Source organism: Xyrauchen texanus, chromosome 6, assembly GCF_025860055.1.
Source record: "Xyrauchen texanus isolate HMW12.3.18 chromosome 6, RBS_HiC_50CHRs, whole genome shotgun sequence".
Taxonomy (NCBI): Eukaryota; Metazoa; Chordata; class Actinopteri; order Cypriniformes; family Catostomidae; genus Xyrauchen; species Xyrauchen texanus.
The window spans coordinates 25,989,744-26,003,132 of NC_068281.1; the positions used below are offsets into that span (position 1 = coordinate 25,989,744).

Below are 13,389 nucleotides of genomic sequence, written 5' to 3' on the forward strand. Positions count from 1 at the left end.
GTGTGGTGGCTCTTGATGCAGTAACTCCAGCCTCAGTCCACTCCTTGTGAAGCCCCCACACATTTGAATGGCCTTTTCCTGACAATCCTCTCCAGGCTACGGTCATCCCTGCTGCTTGTGCACCTTTTTCTTCCACACTTTTCCCTTCCACTTATCTTTCTATTAATGTGCTTTGATACAGCACTTTGAGAACATCCAACTTCTTTTGCAATTACCTTTTGAGGCTTTCCCTCCTTGTGGAGGGTGTCAATGATGGTTTTCTGCACAACTGTCAGGTCAGCAGTCTTCTCCATGATTGTGAATTCAACTGAACCAGACTGAGAGACCATTTAAAGGCTCAGGAACCCTTTGCAGGTGTTTTGGATTAATTAGCTGATTAGAGTGTGACACTTTGAGCCTACAATACTGAACCTTTTCACAATATTCTAATTTTCTGAGATTCTGAATTTGGGGTTTTCATAAGCTGTAAGCCATAATCATCAAAATTATATCAAATAAAGGCTTGAAATATCTTACTTTGCTTGTAATGAGTCTATATAATATATTAGTTTCACCTTTTAAGTTGAATTACTGAAATTAATGAACTTTTGCACAATATTCTAATTTTTCGAGTTTCACCTGTATGACGGACATGTCCGTAAACTATCTCTCTCTCTCCCGCACGATCCTCTGCAGTCGACCTTTATCCCTCTCGGGAGGCTTGATTAGCCTAATACGGGACAGGGTGTGTACGATCACGACCCGGCCCCGCCCTCCGCCCTGCCACAATTACTATAGTAAAACCATGGTTCATTTTCATCAGGGTCCTTAACTAAAAAAACTAAAAGTTTCTCTTATTACTAAATCAACATTTTAACTTAATACCTGCACTAATATGCTACATGCATCAACATAAAGTGCACTTCAAATTAATCTCAACATACAGTATTTTCATTAGCTGTACATCACTAAAAAATGAATAACCTTGCTATTAAAATGCATACGAGAAGGGATGTTGTGATAATGCTGCTCAAGTATTTTAAACATATGCAGAAATCCAACATGAACAACCCAAAGTCTTTAGTTTTTGTTTTATGTTGTCTGAATTAGCACTGAGTGTCTGCTTAAAATTGAAGGGAGTGTGGCCGTTTCGGCTCACCTGTGGCTCTTTCCCTGGGTGATGTCAGTGTAAATGATTAATCATTTATCAATGTATTACTTTAACGGCATCTTAATGCCATTAATCAAAGTGCATTATTGACGCTCGCGATAGGTTACTGTTGCACGAGGAAACAAAAATATCTTGCATGCACATTTTAAATAAACCCTCACCTGCATTATTGACATATATTACCAGTATACGGCACTCTAGTTGAGCGATGTCTGCAAACAGTGCCTGTTTTGTAAATGTCTTTTGACCATCAATTGCAAAATGAAAATTTTCCCAAAAAGGAGAAACGCAGGGGGCTTATGGGCTGAAATATGTGCCACCAGAAACTGAATTTGAACCATTTATATTTGAATTTGAATGGCTAAACTTGAATAATTGCATTGAAAAACTGAATTTGAATCACATAATTTGAAATTGTATTGTTTAATTAAAATTGAATTTATTCAAAAACTGAATCTGAATTGTATCATTTGAAATTGAATTTATTCATTTGGAACTGAAGTCCAATAAAATTTGATCCTCACTGAAAATTAAACTCTCTATATATCTTCACATTCACTTCTCACAATTCAGATTCAGTTCTCAAATTCAATTTCAAGTTACTGAGACAGACATCCGGGTAGTTGGAGGATGAAGGAAGAGCAATCGAGCGCAGATCGATAGATAGCGTTCATTGGCGCACAGGACTCCTCTTGGGCCAATCAGCACCAATGTTTTGGAGCACAGTACGTTACCCGCCATGAAACAAAGAAGAAGTGCTTGCCTGACTTGCGTGACCACCACCACCATGGATTCGGCTGGGACAAATACGGTAATGAATTTTTTTTTACTGATCTAACGATCTTTTGTTTAACTGTTGTTAATGTTATAGCTATTTTGTAGAAACAGGGAAATTAAATCTTTCTCCGACGTTGCAAACAGTAGCTATAATCCCACGTTTTATGGTAGCCTACTAGCTCTTGTAACAACATTTTTGCCTGGTGTTTATTATTTCTAAGCGTTTGCCTCTTCCTCCGGTGAAAATGTTGTTGCAAACGTAGCTAGTGTTAGCCGCCGCCAAGTAGACTGGTCATGTCCGATAACTTCTCCTCGTGGTTGTCATTGTCAGAGTAACGTTACTGCTTACTGAGAGGGAGAGAGAGAGACAGTAGTAAGCGTGTAAGTTATGTGTCGCTGTGTTTGGCAGGTGCTAGCATAATGTAAGGCCATAAACTTCAGGGCAATTACACCATAGCACTAGCCCTATTCATTTGAATTGAATGCATAAGTTAGTTAATTCCGTTTGACTAGAACACAAAAATAGCACATTTACACTTCGAAAGAAAGCTGATACAGCTTCCTGCACAACAGAGCAGTGCAAGTGGCTGATGCCATCACATGTAAAAAGGTAAGGTGACACTGTATTTTTTGGACACTGTAACTGTAGGCTAAATTATGATGTTAAATTAATGTTTATATTGTGCCCCTTTGGTTACTTAATCAGGCAGATTGCTTGTCTTCATCTAGCCTACATTTCATCTTCTTTTAGGGGATTTTCATTATATTCCATCATACCTAATGTTGGGGATTATTAAATTATTTCTATTCTATATTCTGCCTTAACATGTGTAGCTTGTGACAATGTGGTCAGTCACAATTTCCCTGTTGGACAAAGAGAAGCTAAGACAGCAAAGACCCACATAAACACAGTTTGGCATCTCAATCCTGTGATGATAGCCTTACCTGTTTTGCTCACAGCCATAGGATAAACGCCAGATTTATACTGCATATAGATATGTTATGGTTATGGACCACAGAAATGTGGACTTAATGATCTTCTTTGTGTTAACTTATTTTCAGATTCCTGCTGCTCCAGTAGTTCTGATCGACTTCTCTGCTAAAGCCAAAAAAAAAAAGCTTGACCGTTCTATTGATGGCAGGACAACTGAAAACCAGGTTGGGAAATCACTTTCATGCCCAAGAGTGAAGAGAGGGTCAGAAACATATGCTAGTTTTTTTGAGACTTTAAGCAAAAACTGTCCAAGGAGTGCAGCACTGATGGCTAGGGAGCCTTACTACAAAGAATTCATCCCCAAATCTAGTATGCTTCCTAAAACTGTTCTTGAATACAGAACACCAGAGACTCTGCAGCTACCCCCAAAGAGCTTGGAGAGCTATGCCAGGTATTCCACCTAGAAGAGCTCATCATGTCCCAGGTCCAGGCTGTAGAGAGGGCAACTCGAAGTCAGAGTGCAAGCAGGATTTGGTTTAGGCAAAGAGCTGGACGCATAACTGCTTCCAAGCTGAAACAAGCTATTAAGACCAACCCACAGCAACCATCCAAGAGCTTGATCAAGGCCATATGCTACCCAGAAGCATATAGGTTCACCACAGCCGCTACAAGGTATTTAGGGTTTGAATTAGGGTAAGGCAGAGGTAAGGCCTCGTGTAAACAGTGTTTATGTCCAGAAAAAGAAACACTGACAACAGAGGGTATAATTTGGATAAAAAAGAAGCTTGTCTATTAAGTAAATGTATCTTACTGGTGGAATATTAAATGAAATGTATAGTAACACATTGCTTTGGTGCACGTTAGTTATTAGTTATAGGGTTATAAGACTATGGTTATGCAGGAGTAGAACTAAGTATAGGGGTTAGGGAAATGGCATTTAAATCACTGAACTGGCTCTACACATCCAATACTAAGTAATCATTTCCTTTTCATGTTTTGCATGTGTACTGTGTACAGTTATGGATGCAAACATGAAGCACAAGCCAGAGGAGTCTATGAGAAGCTGATGGGTCGGGAGCATGCAGGCTTCTCCTGTATGGACAGTGGTCTCTGGCTGAACCCCAAGTGGCCATACATGGGGTCCTCCCCTGATGGGATTGTTGCTTGTGACTGTCACGGAACTGGCATCTGCAAGATTAAGGTAATATTACAGTCTCTGTTGTAGTAAAGTCCCTAAATCTCGAGACTGAGTCGGTGTCTCAAGTCCTAAACTGAGCAAAAGGCAGAAAATATATTTGTTAATCTATTGTTCACGTGTCCTTCTCTCTGTGATTTTAGTGTCCACACTCTCACCAAGATGAAGCCAATCTGCGCTTGTGTGCTGGGGAAAAGGGCTTCTGCCTCATCAATGATGGGGATAATGTCATGCTGGACCGGACTCATGACTACTACTACCAAGTTCAGGGACAGCTTCACATTGTAGATGCTGAGTACTGTGATTTTGTTGTGTGGAACCACAATGACATTTTTGTTGAAAGGATTTTGCCCGATGTTGAACTTTAGGATGATGTTAGGCTTTTTTAGAAACGGTATACTTCCAGAAATACTGGGACAGCAAGTTACAAACTCACATGTGTAATGTAATGAAAGGATCCAGGCACTCTTGAAAGTGGGCTGTGTGATATTGCTGTTATATCAATACGGTTGTATGAGACAAGATTACATTTTGACTATTGTTATGAGTGTGGTCTTTGTGAGTTCTGGCTGTTGTATAATTTAAATGAAAAGATTAAATGCCATTGAGAAGACAGAATTATACATGGTGGTTTATTTACAAGATTAGATTTTTCAACAATTGTTATAATAACAAGAACATGGTGTGCAATAACAGATTAGAATCCATTTCATTACATATAATACATATAGCCAGTACAATTGGACTAGTGGATAAAAGTATTACACTTGTTGAAAACATATTAACAGACTGATATGTGTCGGGGCTCAGGTACTACTACTCCATGTCCTCTTACTTATCATCATCAGAGCCAAGAAGCAGGGATCAGGTATTGGACACTACATGTGTGAGGGCTCAGGTACTGGACTGACTGATTATTATCCCTCTCCTCCTCCTTACTCCAATGGGACAATAGACTCGAAAGATTAGACAAGCTTAGGGCAACCTAAAAGCCCCAATCAAGTCCATATTAGACTACCGGTAACTTAATAAGCATTACTAAGTAAATGAGCATTTAATGACAACCTAATGCTATATAAACACAGACACAATAAACACGTTGGCTAGCTAACATACCTCCGACGAAGTGGTCGCTGCAGACACGGGCATTAACAGACTCTGCTCCTCCCGACCGCAGAGCGTACGTTAAAAATCAACTTTTACGGCGTTGTTCTGTGAGCTTTTACATTTCTCACCTTTATGAGTGACAATCTTCGGTACTCTATAAAAACCCTTTCCCTTTTCTCGATTAGAACGATTGGAGCAGCCGTAAACTACACAAAACATTGGCATTTTGCCAGACGGCAGATCCTCAGCTATTTCACTTCCTGCCCTCCATCTGAATTGCGCGCTCGCGATGCAGCAGCGTGACGTCACGTGAAACCAACCTATGAACGCTATCTATCGATCTGCGCTCGATTGCTCTTCCTTCATCCTCCAACTACCCGGATGTCTGTCTCAGTAACTTGAAATTGAATTTGAGAACTGAATCTGAATTGTGAGAAGTGAATGTGAAGATATATAGAGAGTTTAATTTTCAGTGAGGATCAAATTTTATTGGACTTCAGTTCCAAACGAATAAATTCAATTTCAAATGATACAATTCAGATTCAGTTTTTGAATAAATTCAATTTTAATTAAACAATACAATTTCAAATTATGTGATTCAAATTCAGTTTTTCAATGCAATTATTCAAGTTTAGCCATTCAAATTCAAATATAAATGGTTCAAATTCAGTTTCTGGTGGCACATATTTCAGCCCATAGGGGCTTCTCTATCAACGGCTCGATTTCTCCTCATGCCATTTTCAACTACACACAATGCTTGCAGAACAGTGATGTCATCAGGTTAACCCATGTGAAACACAGGCGGAGCGTATCCATCTACAGATCCATTCAGGTGCATTAGCCGAGGTTGTAACTCTGTCTTTTTGACGCCTTGTTTTCTTGACCAAAATTTGTGCTCCAGATGTGTCATTAAACTTGAGGTGATCCGACCATGGTGCCAATGCTTCCTGAACCGTGGTTGGCAAAACGTACTGTTCGTTTTTTTACAAAGAACATTACACTCCTAGCAGCGACCCCTGTAATGGACCAGCATTCAAAACACAACATGAGCTGGTGACCAGCCATGCATGTCTTTTCAGCAGGGATTTGAATAGGGATGCACCGAACCAATACCTGGATCAGTATCGTTTCCGATACTGATGTTTTTAGATGGATCAGGTATCAGTCCGATGAACCCGATCCAAATCTGATACTATGTGTTTCTGTCAAGCTCCAAAAATGTCATAAATTAACCATAAAAACACCATTAAAGTAGTTCATATGACTCGTACATTATAATTAAAGCCATTTGAAGATGTGCGATAGCTCTGTGACAAAAAAAAGGCTGTGTTTAATAAGTAAATATATAGTATGTGCATCACCAGCACATTAGTGCTACTCACGAACAACATCTCAGATGTATATGCTCAATAGTTCGGTTAATTTATAATATGCATTTAGAATGGCACTGGAGGTGCATTTTACAAGAATTTGAATAAGAAGCTAATTAAACTACAGTGAACTCACCTACATTGTCACGTTTAAATGTGTTTTTGTTCATGTTTTATGTTCATGTCTTTTATTTTGGAAGTTTAGTTCCTGTTCCCTATTGTGATCTCGTCATGTGATCCTGTCATCCGTTTCCCATTTTCATGTGTCTTGTTTTCATTGGTTCATTGTTTGGTTATCTTGTTATTAGTTTAGTCTTATTATTGGTTGTCTTTGTCATGTATTTAAGCCCTCATGTTTGCCATTGTCTTTTGTCAGGTATTGCTGGTGTAACGCTGTGTCATTGTTCAGTCAAGTCAAGTCATGTTTTTGGAAGTTCATGTTTATGTTTTGTTTTGGGTTCACATTTGGATTTCACATTCTGTAATATATTTGTTTGTAAATAAACACTGCAATTGGGTTCTTAACACTTCATCGTCTTCGTCTGCCTGTCATTGCCAGCAACTTTACATACATAAAGGACTTCCTAGAGAGTTCAGAATGTCAAAATAAAAGCCTGGGGGTTTTAAAGTTAAAGGTGCACGATATATGAAGGTGCATATAATATGAATATATTACTGTTGTATTTAAAATTCTAAAAGACAATGATAATAATAATAATGTATAATTATTATCATCGTTATTATTTGTTTACAAATTATAACAATATTTAAGTTGAATGGGTTCCAAAAAATAAGAGATCTGAACCCTTTAATGTCCAGATACAAGTTAATAGTAAATTATCAACCTATTCATTAATTATTAAACTATTAATAATCTATTTAACAATTAAGTTTTTAAAAAGGCTATACATTTATATTGAAATAATTTGTAGTTAGAGGTTTGTGTTTCTTTATACTGTATATTAAAGAGTACCCCCAATTAGTATCACACAATGAGGTAAAGATACAGTATTCTAAACTGATTATGCAAAAAAAACAACACAAATCGGGCTTTACTGAGATTTCAGATAAAGGAAGAGAAAAGTGGAATCGGTGCATAGATTTGAGTGCTTGTTATGGCATTCATTTTGGGAAATGAGATTCAACCTCCCATCTACTCAGTAATGAAGAGTATCTGTGGCCTACAGATCTCAAGCCTTTTCTATTAGTGGGAATTGACAAATCAGACAAACCACATCGAACAATGAAATCATACACAGAAACATCTCCCGTCTTCTCTTGTCTTGTCTGCACTAGACTCCAGTATCTCATAGGAGATGGATGACATGAGCTCCACTGACACCGTCTTCTCTTCTATTCATTGTCACGGCCAAAAGTCACTCCCTATTTGCAAATGTAAACTTTTCTCAACTTTCTCAAATCGCTGGACATGCCAACATCTTGTTGCCGGAAGTCGCCAGCTCTCTATGAAAATGAATGTCATCAAGGCTGCATTTTCCAAAAGCATCACAAGCTTAATTTAATCGTAGAGACCATTGCCCCTAATGGTTTCTACAATCTACATAGGCTTACAATGCTTTTGAGAAATGCAGCCCAGGTCATCCAGCACAACTCGCTGTGTACACAAAGAAGAGATATGTAGACAAGTCATACAAATAAGTGTCCATTCAGACAGAACTGCATGGACAAACCCCAATGTAACCTAGAAGGGCCATCCAAAGAATTCTCAGGTTTTCAATGCAGAGGGAATAATTTTCTGTGAGGTGATGTGTTGGGATTTTGGCATCAGAGTGAGGGCTGCTAACAGGCTGAAACAGCTCATTAAAAGGCTGTTCTGTCATTGGGTCTGACCAAGACTCTCTGGAGGGAGTTGGTGAGGGGAGAAAATAATGAAAAGTGTCTGTCATCCTCTCAGCATGCTAAAAAGAACATCCAGATTCAGGATGATTCAATCATGCTGTAACAGGGAGTGCTACGGATGGTTATTCCTGCCAGAAGCTCTATAAGTATTCCACTGTGTGCATATGTTAATACTGATTCTATATGCTCTAAATTCTGTATAAAGTGTATTGTACAGGTATAATCCTTTGCTTAAACCATGCCTATTCTGTGTATTAGTGAATTTTGTACATTTGTATATTCTGTACATTCACAGTTTTTCTGCATACTGTACTAGGGATGCACTGCTGCCATTTTTAGAAAGTATAGGCCAAGTACAAATACGCTTATTAATTCCACTATTAAAGGGGTCATATCATGAGGTGTCAAATTGTCCTTTATGTTTTGATATATAAGAGGTCATTGTATTAAAAACATACTGTAAGTTTTAGTATTTAAAATTTCCTCTCCAGCCCCAATAAATGCTCCTAAAAGAGCATTTATTGTTTCCACCCTGTAAAAACGACTCGTTTTCAAATCTCCCCCTGTGGAGGCGGGAAGTGGCCAAGTGTCGTGCTGTGGGGAGTGAAGCCGGGGAGATTAGTGGTGAATGATTTCTATCTGTGCTTAACTCCTGTATTGTGTTTCAGTGAGGAGTGACAGAGATGTTGGGGGGTTGACATAGAATAAAGGATCCATTAGATTAGCCTTGCCTCCACAACATACATAATCATTGTGCTGAATTCAGAAAGAGGAAGTTTATTAGGGACAAAAACACTGGAAGTTCTCAGATTGTTCCTATAGTTTTCTGCTTTTAACCAACTAAAAGGTGTGGAGTAACATACCCAAACATTATTGTGTTCCTGGTTATGGACAAACTGCATATGTGCCTGCCTAGAACTCCAACACGAAGAGGATCGTAAATATTACACGGTTACTCACCTCAGAATTGCATAATTCCTAAAACAAAAGTATCTATTTGAGTTTAAATGATTTATTATGTTAGAAGAACGTGGAGCACGACAAAAGACAGTGGTGAAGTATATGCTAGTAAGGCTGCAAGCTGTCTGGTGTTAGCAAGGATGTCCTGTATTTGGCGAACATCTATAAGAGAGTGCACTGTCTCTTATAACTTTCTTAACAGCTGAATACTGATTTTTTTAGCCTTTTACATAAACTGCATGTGTTACTCTGGATAATTTCCCAAGTTGTCAACTTCACATAGCATTGTTTTATCACCAAATCTTACATGTCTGATAATAAAAGTATTGAGTAAGCAACAGTGTGCCGACTTTTTCTATGGAATGATATTCCGGACATTATTCAAAAGGAATTGCAAATTGTATTTGCAATTGCGTTTTCAATTTGTGGATACATAAAATGTGACATAATCCAAACGCAATTGCAAATCGCGCATTACGGTTTGCATTTTCGTTTAAGCGAACGCACAGTGACTGCCAAATTTCAAATGGAATAGCAAAGTCCGTTTGCAACTGTGTTTCCCATATCTTACGAGTTTTGGCCCTGTCATATTTAAATAGCAATTTCAATTACCACATCTGCTTTTTCACTTTCTCAGCGTCGCGTATGTAGCCAGCCAAAACTCAAATGGAATACTAATTCCCTTAGTATTTCCATTTCCAATGCCTTACACGGAAACCTGTCAATCAGGGTCAAGGGTGGCATTATGCTATGGAGCGTGTTTGTCTTGGGAAGTGACATCACTCACAGTCTATCAGGATCAATAATTAGCACTACACTTTATTCATCTATAATCTCACACTGGACTGTCAACATATTCTCCTCAATATACTACTTCATAGATATATATATATATTTCATATACTCCTACTTATTGTATTGTATATTGTGTGTATTGTTTACTGTACATTGTATATAATTATTGTGTTGTGTAAGTATGTGTACATTTGATATGTAAATTGTGTTGTGTAAGTATGTTGTTTACTGTAATTGGTATATGTCTCGTCACTGTCATGACTGCTATGTTGCTCGGAACTGCACACAAGAATTTCACCTACTGTTGCACTTGTGTACATGGTAGTGTGACAATAAAGTGATTTGATTTGATTTGATTTGATAAACCGGCGTCTGTTCAGGGCATCACCTCTTGACCGTCGACTGTGAGTGACGTCACTTCCCAAGACAAACACGCCCCATAGCATAATCCCACCCTTGACCCTGATTGACAGGTTTCTGTGTAAGGCATCGGAAATGGAAATACTAAGGGAATTAGTATTCCATTTGAGTATTAGAAAATCAGTTATTTTGAATTCTTATAATAAAGGTGGCTTAAATTTCATTGATTTTGATTCTCTTAACAATACCTTGAAAATTAATTGGCTTAAACGTTTCCTTCACAATCAATCTTCTATTTGGAGTATAATCCCAAGATATATTTTTTCTCAATTAGGAGGTATACATTTTCTTTTAATGTGCAATTATTCAATTAGTAAACTTCCTGTCAAACTTTCCAATTATCATCAGCAGATGCTTATGGCTTGGAAACTTATTTACAAGCATAATTTCTCACCACACAATTTTTTAATTTGGAACAACTGTAATATTCTTCATAAGAGGAAATCTTTATTTCTTGAAAACTGGTTCAATAATGGGGTGATATTAGTAAACCAGCTATTTGATAGTGAAGGTAATTTATTTAATTATTCGATTTTGTTTCAGGATACCAATTCCCAGTATCTAGTAAAGAATTCAATATAGTTTTCAAGGCCATCTCTTTGGAAATCTGTATGCTGTTTAGAAACAATAATAGTGCTACAGTGACTTCTGTTTCTCCCCCTAGCCCTGAATCTACTGTGGTTGGTTCTGTTTGTTTTTCAATACATAAATCCAATTATAAAATTAGGTCATTATTTTTGGACCCCGTTACTTCAATTCCTTCCTCCATTTCTTATTGGAAGAACCTTTTTGATGATATTAAATGGTCATATGTTTGGTCACTTCCTCAGAAATTCTTTCTAACTAATAAAGTTAAAGAAATATCCTATAAAATTATTCATAGATTTTATCCAGTTAAATACTTTTTAAAGAAATTTAGAAATGATATTGATACTTCCTGCTCTTTTTGTGAAGCCTCCTCTGAAACTGTTGATCATTTGTTTTGGGAATGTCTTTTTACTCGGTCTTTCTGGAACAATATTGATGCTCTGATTGTCCAAAAGGTTTTATGTAACTTTTCTTTATCATATAGACACATTCTTTTTGGATTTTATGTTAAAGACAAGAATCTAATTAATGCATGTTTTTGTATAAACCTTCTTTTATATATTGGAAAGTTTCATATCCATAAATGTAAATATATAAAAAGTAAACCCCACTTTAGCTTTTTCAAAGAAGAATTGAAGATGTATTTAAATACAATTTCAACTTCTGTTAACAAGAAAGCAATGAAAACATCCAGAATTAGTGCCATGTTTAATATTCTCTCTTAATGTTTTTTTCTTTTGTGCCCTCTTCTTCTTTTTTTTTTCTTTCTTCTCTTACTCTCTTTTCTTTTTAGACTATTGTTGAATATATTTAAATTTCTTTCATATTTCCTCTCTTAATGTATTCTGAACCATAATTTCTCTTTTGTTTTGAAAGATTGTTTATATTTCTTGTATGTATCGTCTTGTTCTGTTTGTTAATATTGCAATAAAAAAAGTAGTATTCCATTTGAGTTTTGGCTGGCTACATACACGACGCTGAGAAAGTGAAAAAGCAGACGTGGTAATTGAAATTGCTATTTAAATATGACAGGGCCAAAACTCGTAAGATATGGGAAACACAGTTGCAAACGGACTTTGCTTTTCCATTTGAAATTTGGCAGTCACTGTGCGTTCGCTTAAACGAAAATGCAAACCGTAATGCGCGATTTGCAATTGCGTTTGGATTATGTCACATTTTATGCGTCCACAAAGTGAAAACGCAATTGCAAATACAATTTGCAATTCCTTTTGAATAATGTCCGGAATCCATCCATCCATATTTTTCTGTTTTCAGTTATCAATTCAAACTGTTAATCTGATTGTGTGCTTCACATACATTGGGACATATAACTGTCAGTGATTGTCTGTAGTGAGTGCTTTTAGTGCATTTTGTAAATCACTTGCATGTTTTCATTCTTTCATTTTTTGAAAATACAGTTCAACACTCTGCAAAGATTTTAACTAGTACTGTCAGTTGGTCACATTTTTAATTGTGAATAATCTCATAATTTTTCATAGTTAATTGTGATTAAACTCATGTTTAAAAAATGCTCAAATTTGACTAACTTTTTTGTTGTCAAAATACATTTGTTTCCTTCTTACGAAAGAAGACAAAACAATACAATACAGTATGTAACAATATAAAGTTTTATTAACATTTTCCAAAGTAAATCTGTACTATGGGTAAAATTTGTGTTTCAGACAGAGGGCTAAACACAGGGTAGAAAAATGTAATGTATGTAATGTACTTTATGAGAATTATTTTGCAAGAAATCTTAAAATAATAAGTGAACCTCAAGGAAATAAAAAAATCAGGACACTTTAGCTGATTATCAAAAAAGTTAGTTATATATATATATTGGGTAGAAGATCATATAATTTGCTTGATTGGTTTAGTAAACAGATAACTTGTTTATTAATTTTAATGTATAACAATTTTAGGTAAATAACTTCCACCATCATGATTTTTACACCACTGTCATTTTATTGTAATAATTGCAATGCAATTATACCAATATATACCCTGGCATCCAAAAGTTTGGAATAATGTACAGATTTGGCTGTTTCTGAAGGAAATTGGTACTTTAATTCACCAAAGTGGCATTCAACGGATCACAAAGTTTAGTCAGGACATTACATATGTAAAAAAAACCAGCACATCACTATTAAAAAAAACAAACACATTTTTGATCAAATCTAGACAGGCCCCACTTCCAGCAGCCATCACTCCAACACTATCCTTATGTAATCAT

The 13,389-nt window shown here is 36.6% G+C and overlaps 2 protein-coding genes across 3 annotated transcripts in view; one reads left to right on the forward strand and one right to left on the reverse strand.

Annotated features, from left to right (window-relative positions):
• Positions 1 to 13,389, reverse strand: part of LOC127644756 (fibronectin type III domain-containing protein 3B-like) — a 270,087-nt gene that overhangs the window by 210,109 nt on the left and 46,589 nt on the right. The window lies entirely within an intron of this gene.
• On the forward strand, positions 3,020 to 4,970 carry LOC127644770 (uncharacterized). Of its 2 annotated transcripts, none has more exons than XM_052128146.1 (3): positions 3,020 to 3,085; positions 3,879 to 4,062; positions 4,200 to 4,970. In XM_052128146.1, exons 1-3 carry the CDS (start codon positions 3,063 to 3,065, stop codon positions 4,422 to 4,424), a joined length of 432 nt encoding a protein of 143 aa, XP_051984106.1. In that variant the 5' UTR covers positions 3,020 to 3,062; the 3' UTR covers positions 4,425 to 4,970. The 2 variants fall into 2 exon arrangements, with proteins under 2 accessions (XP_051984106.1, XP_051984105.1); XM_052128145.1 differs by lacking the exon at positions 3,020 to 3,085 and adding an exon at positions 3,336 to 3,533.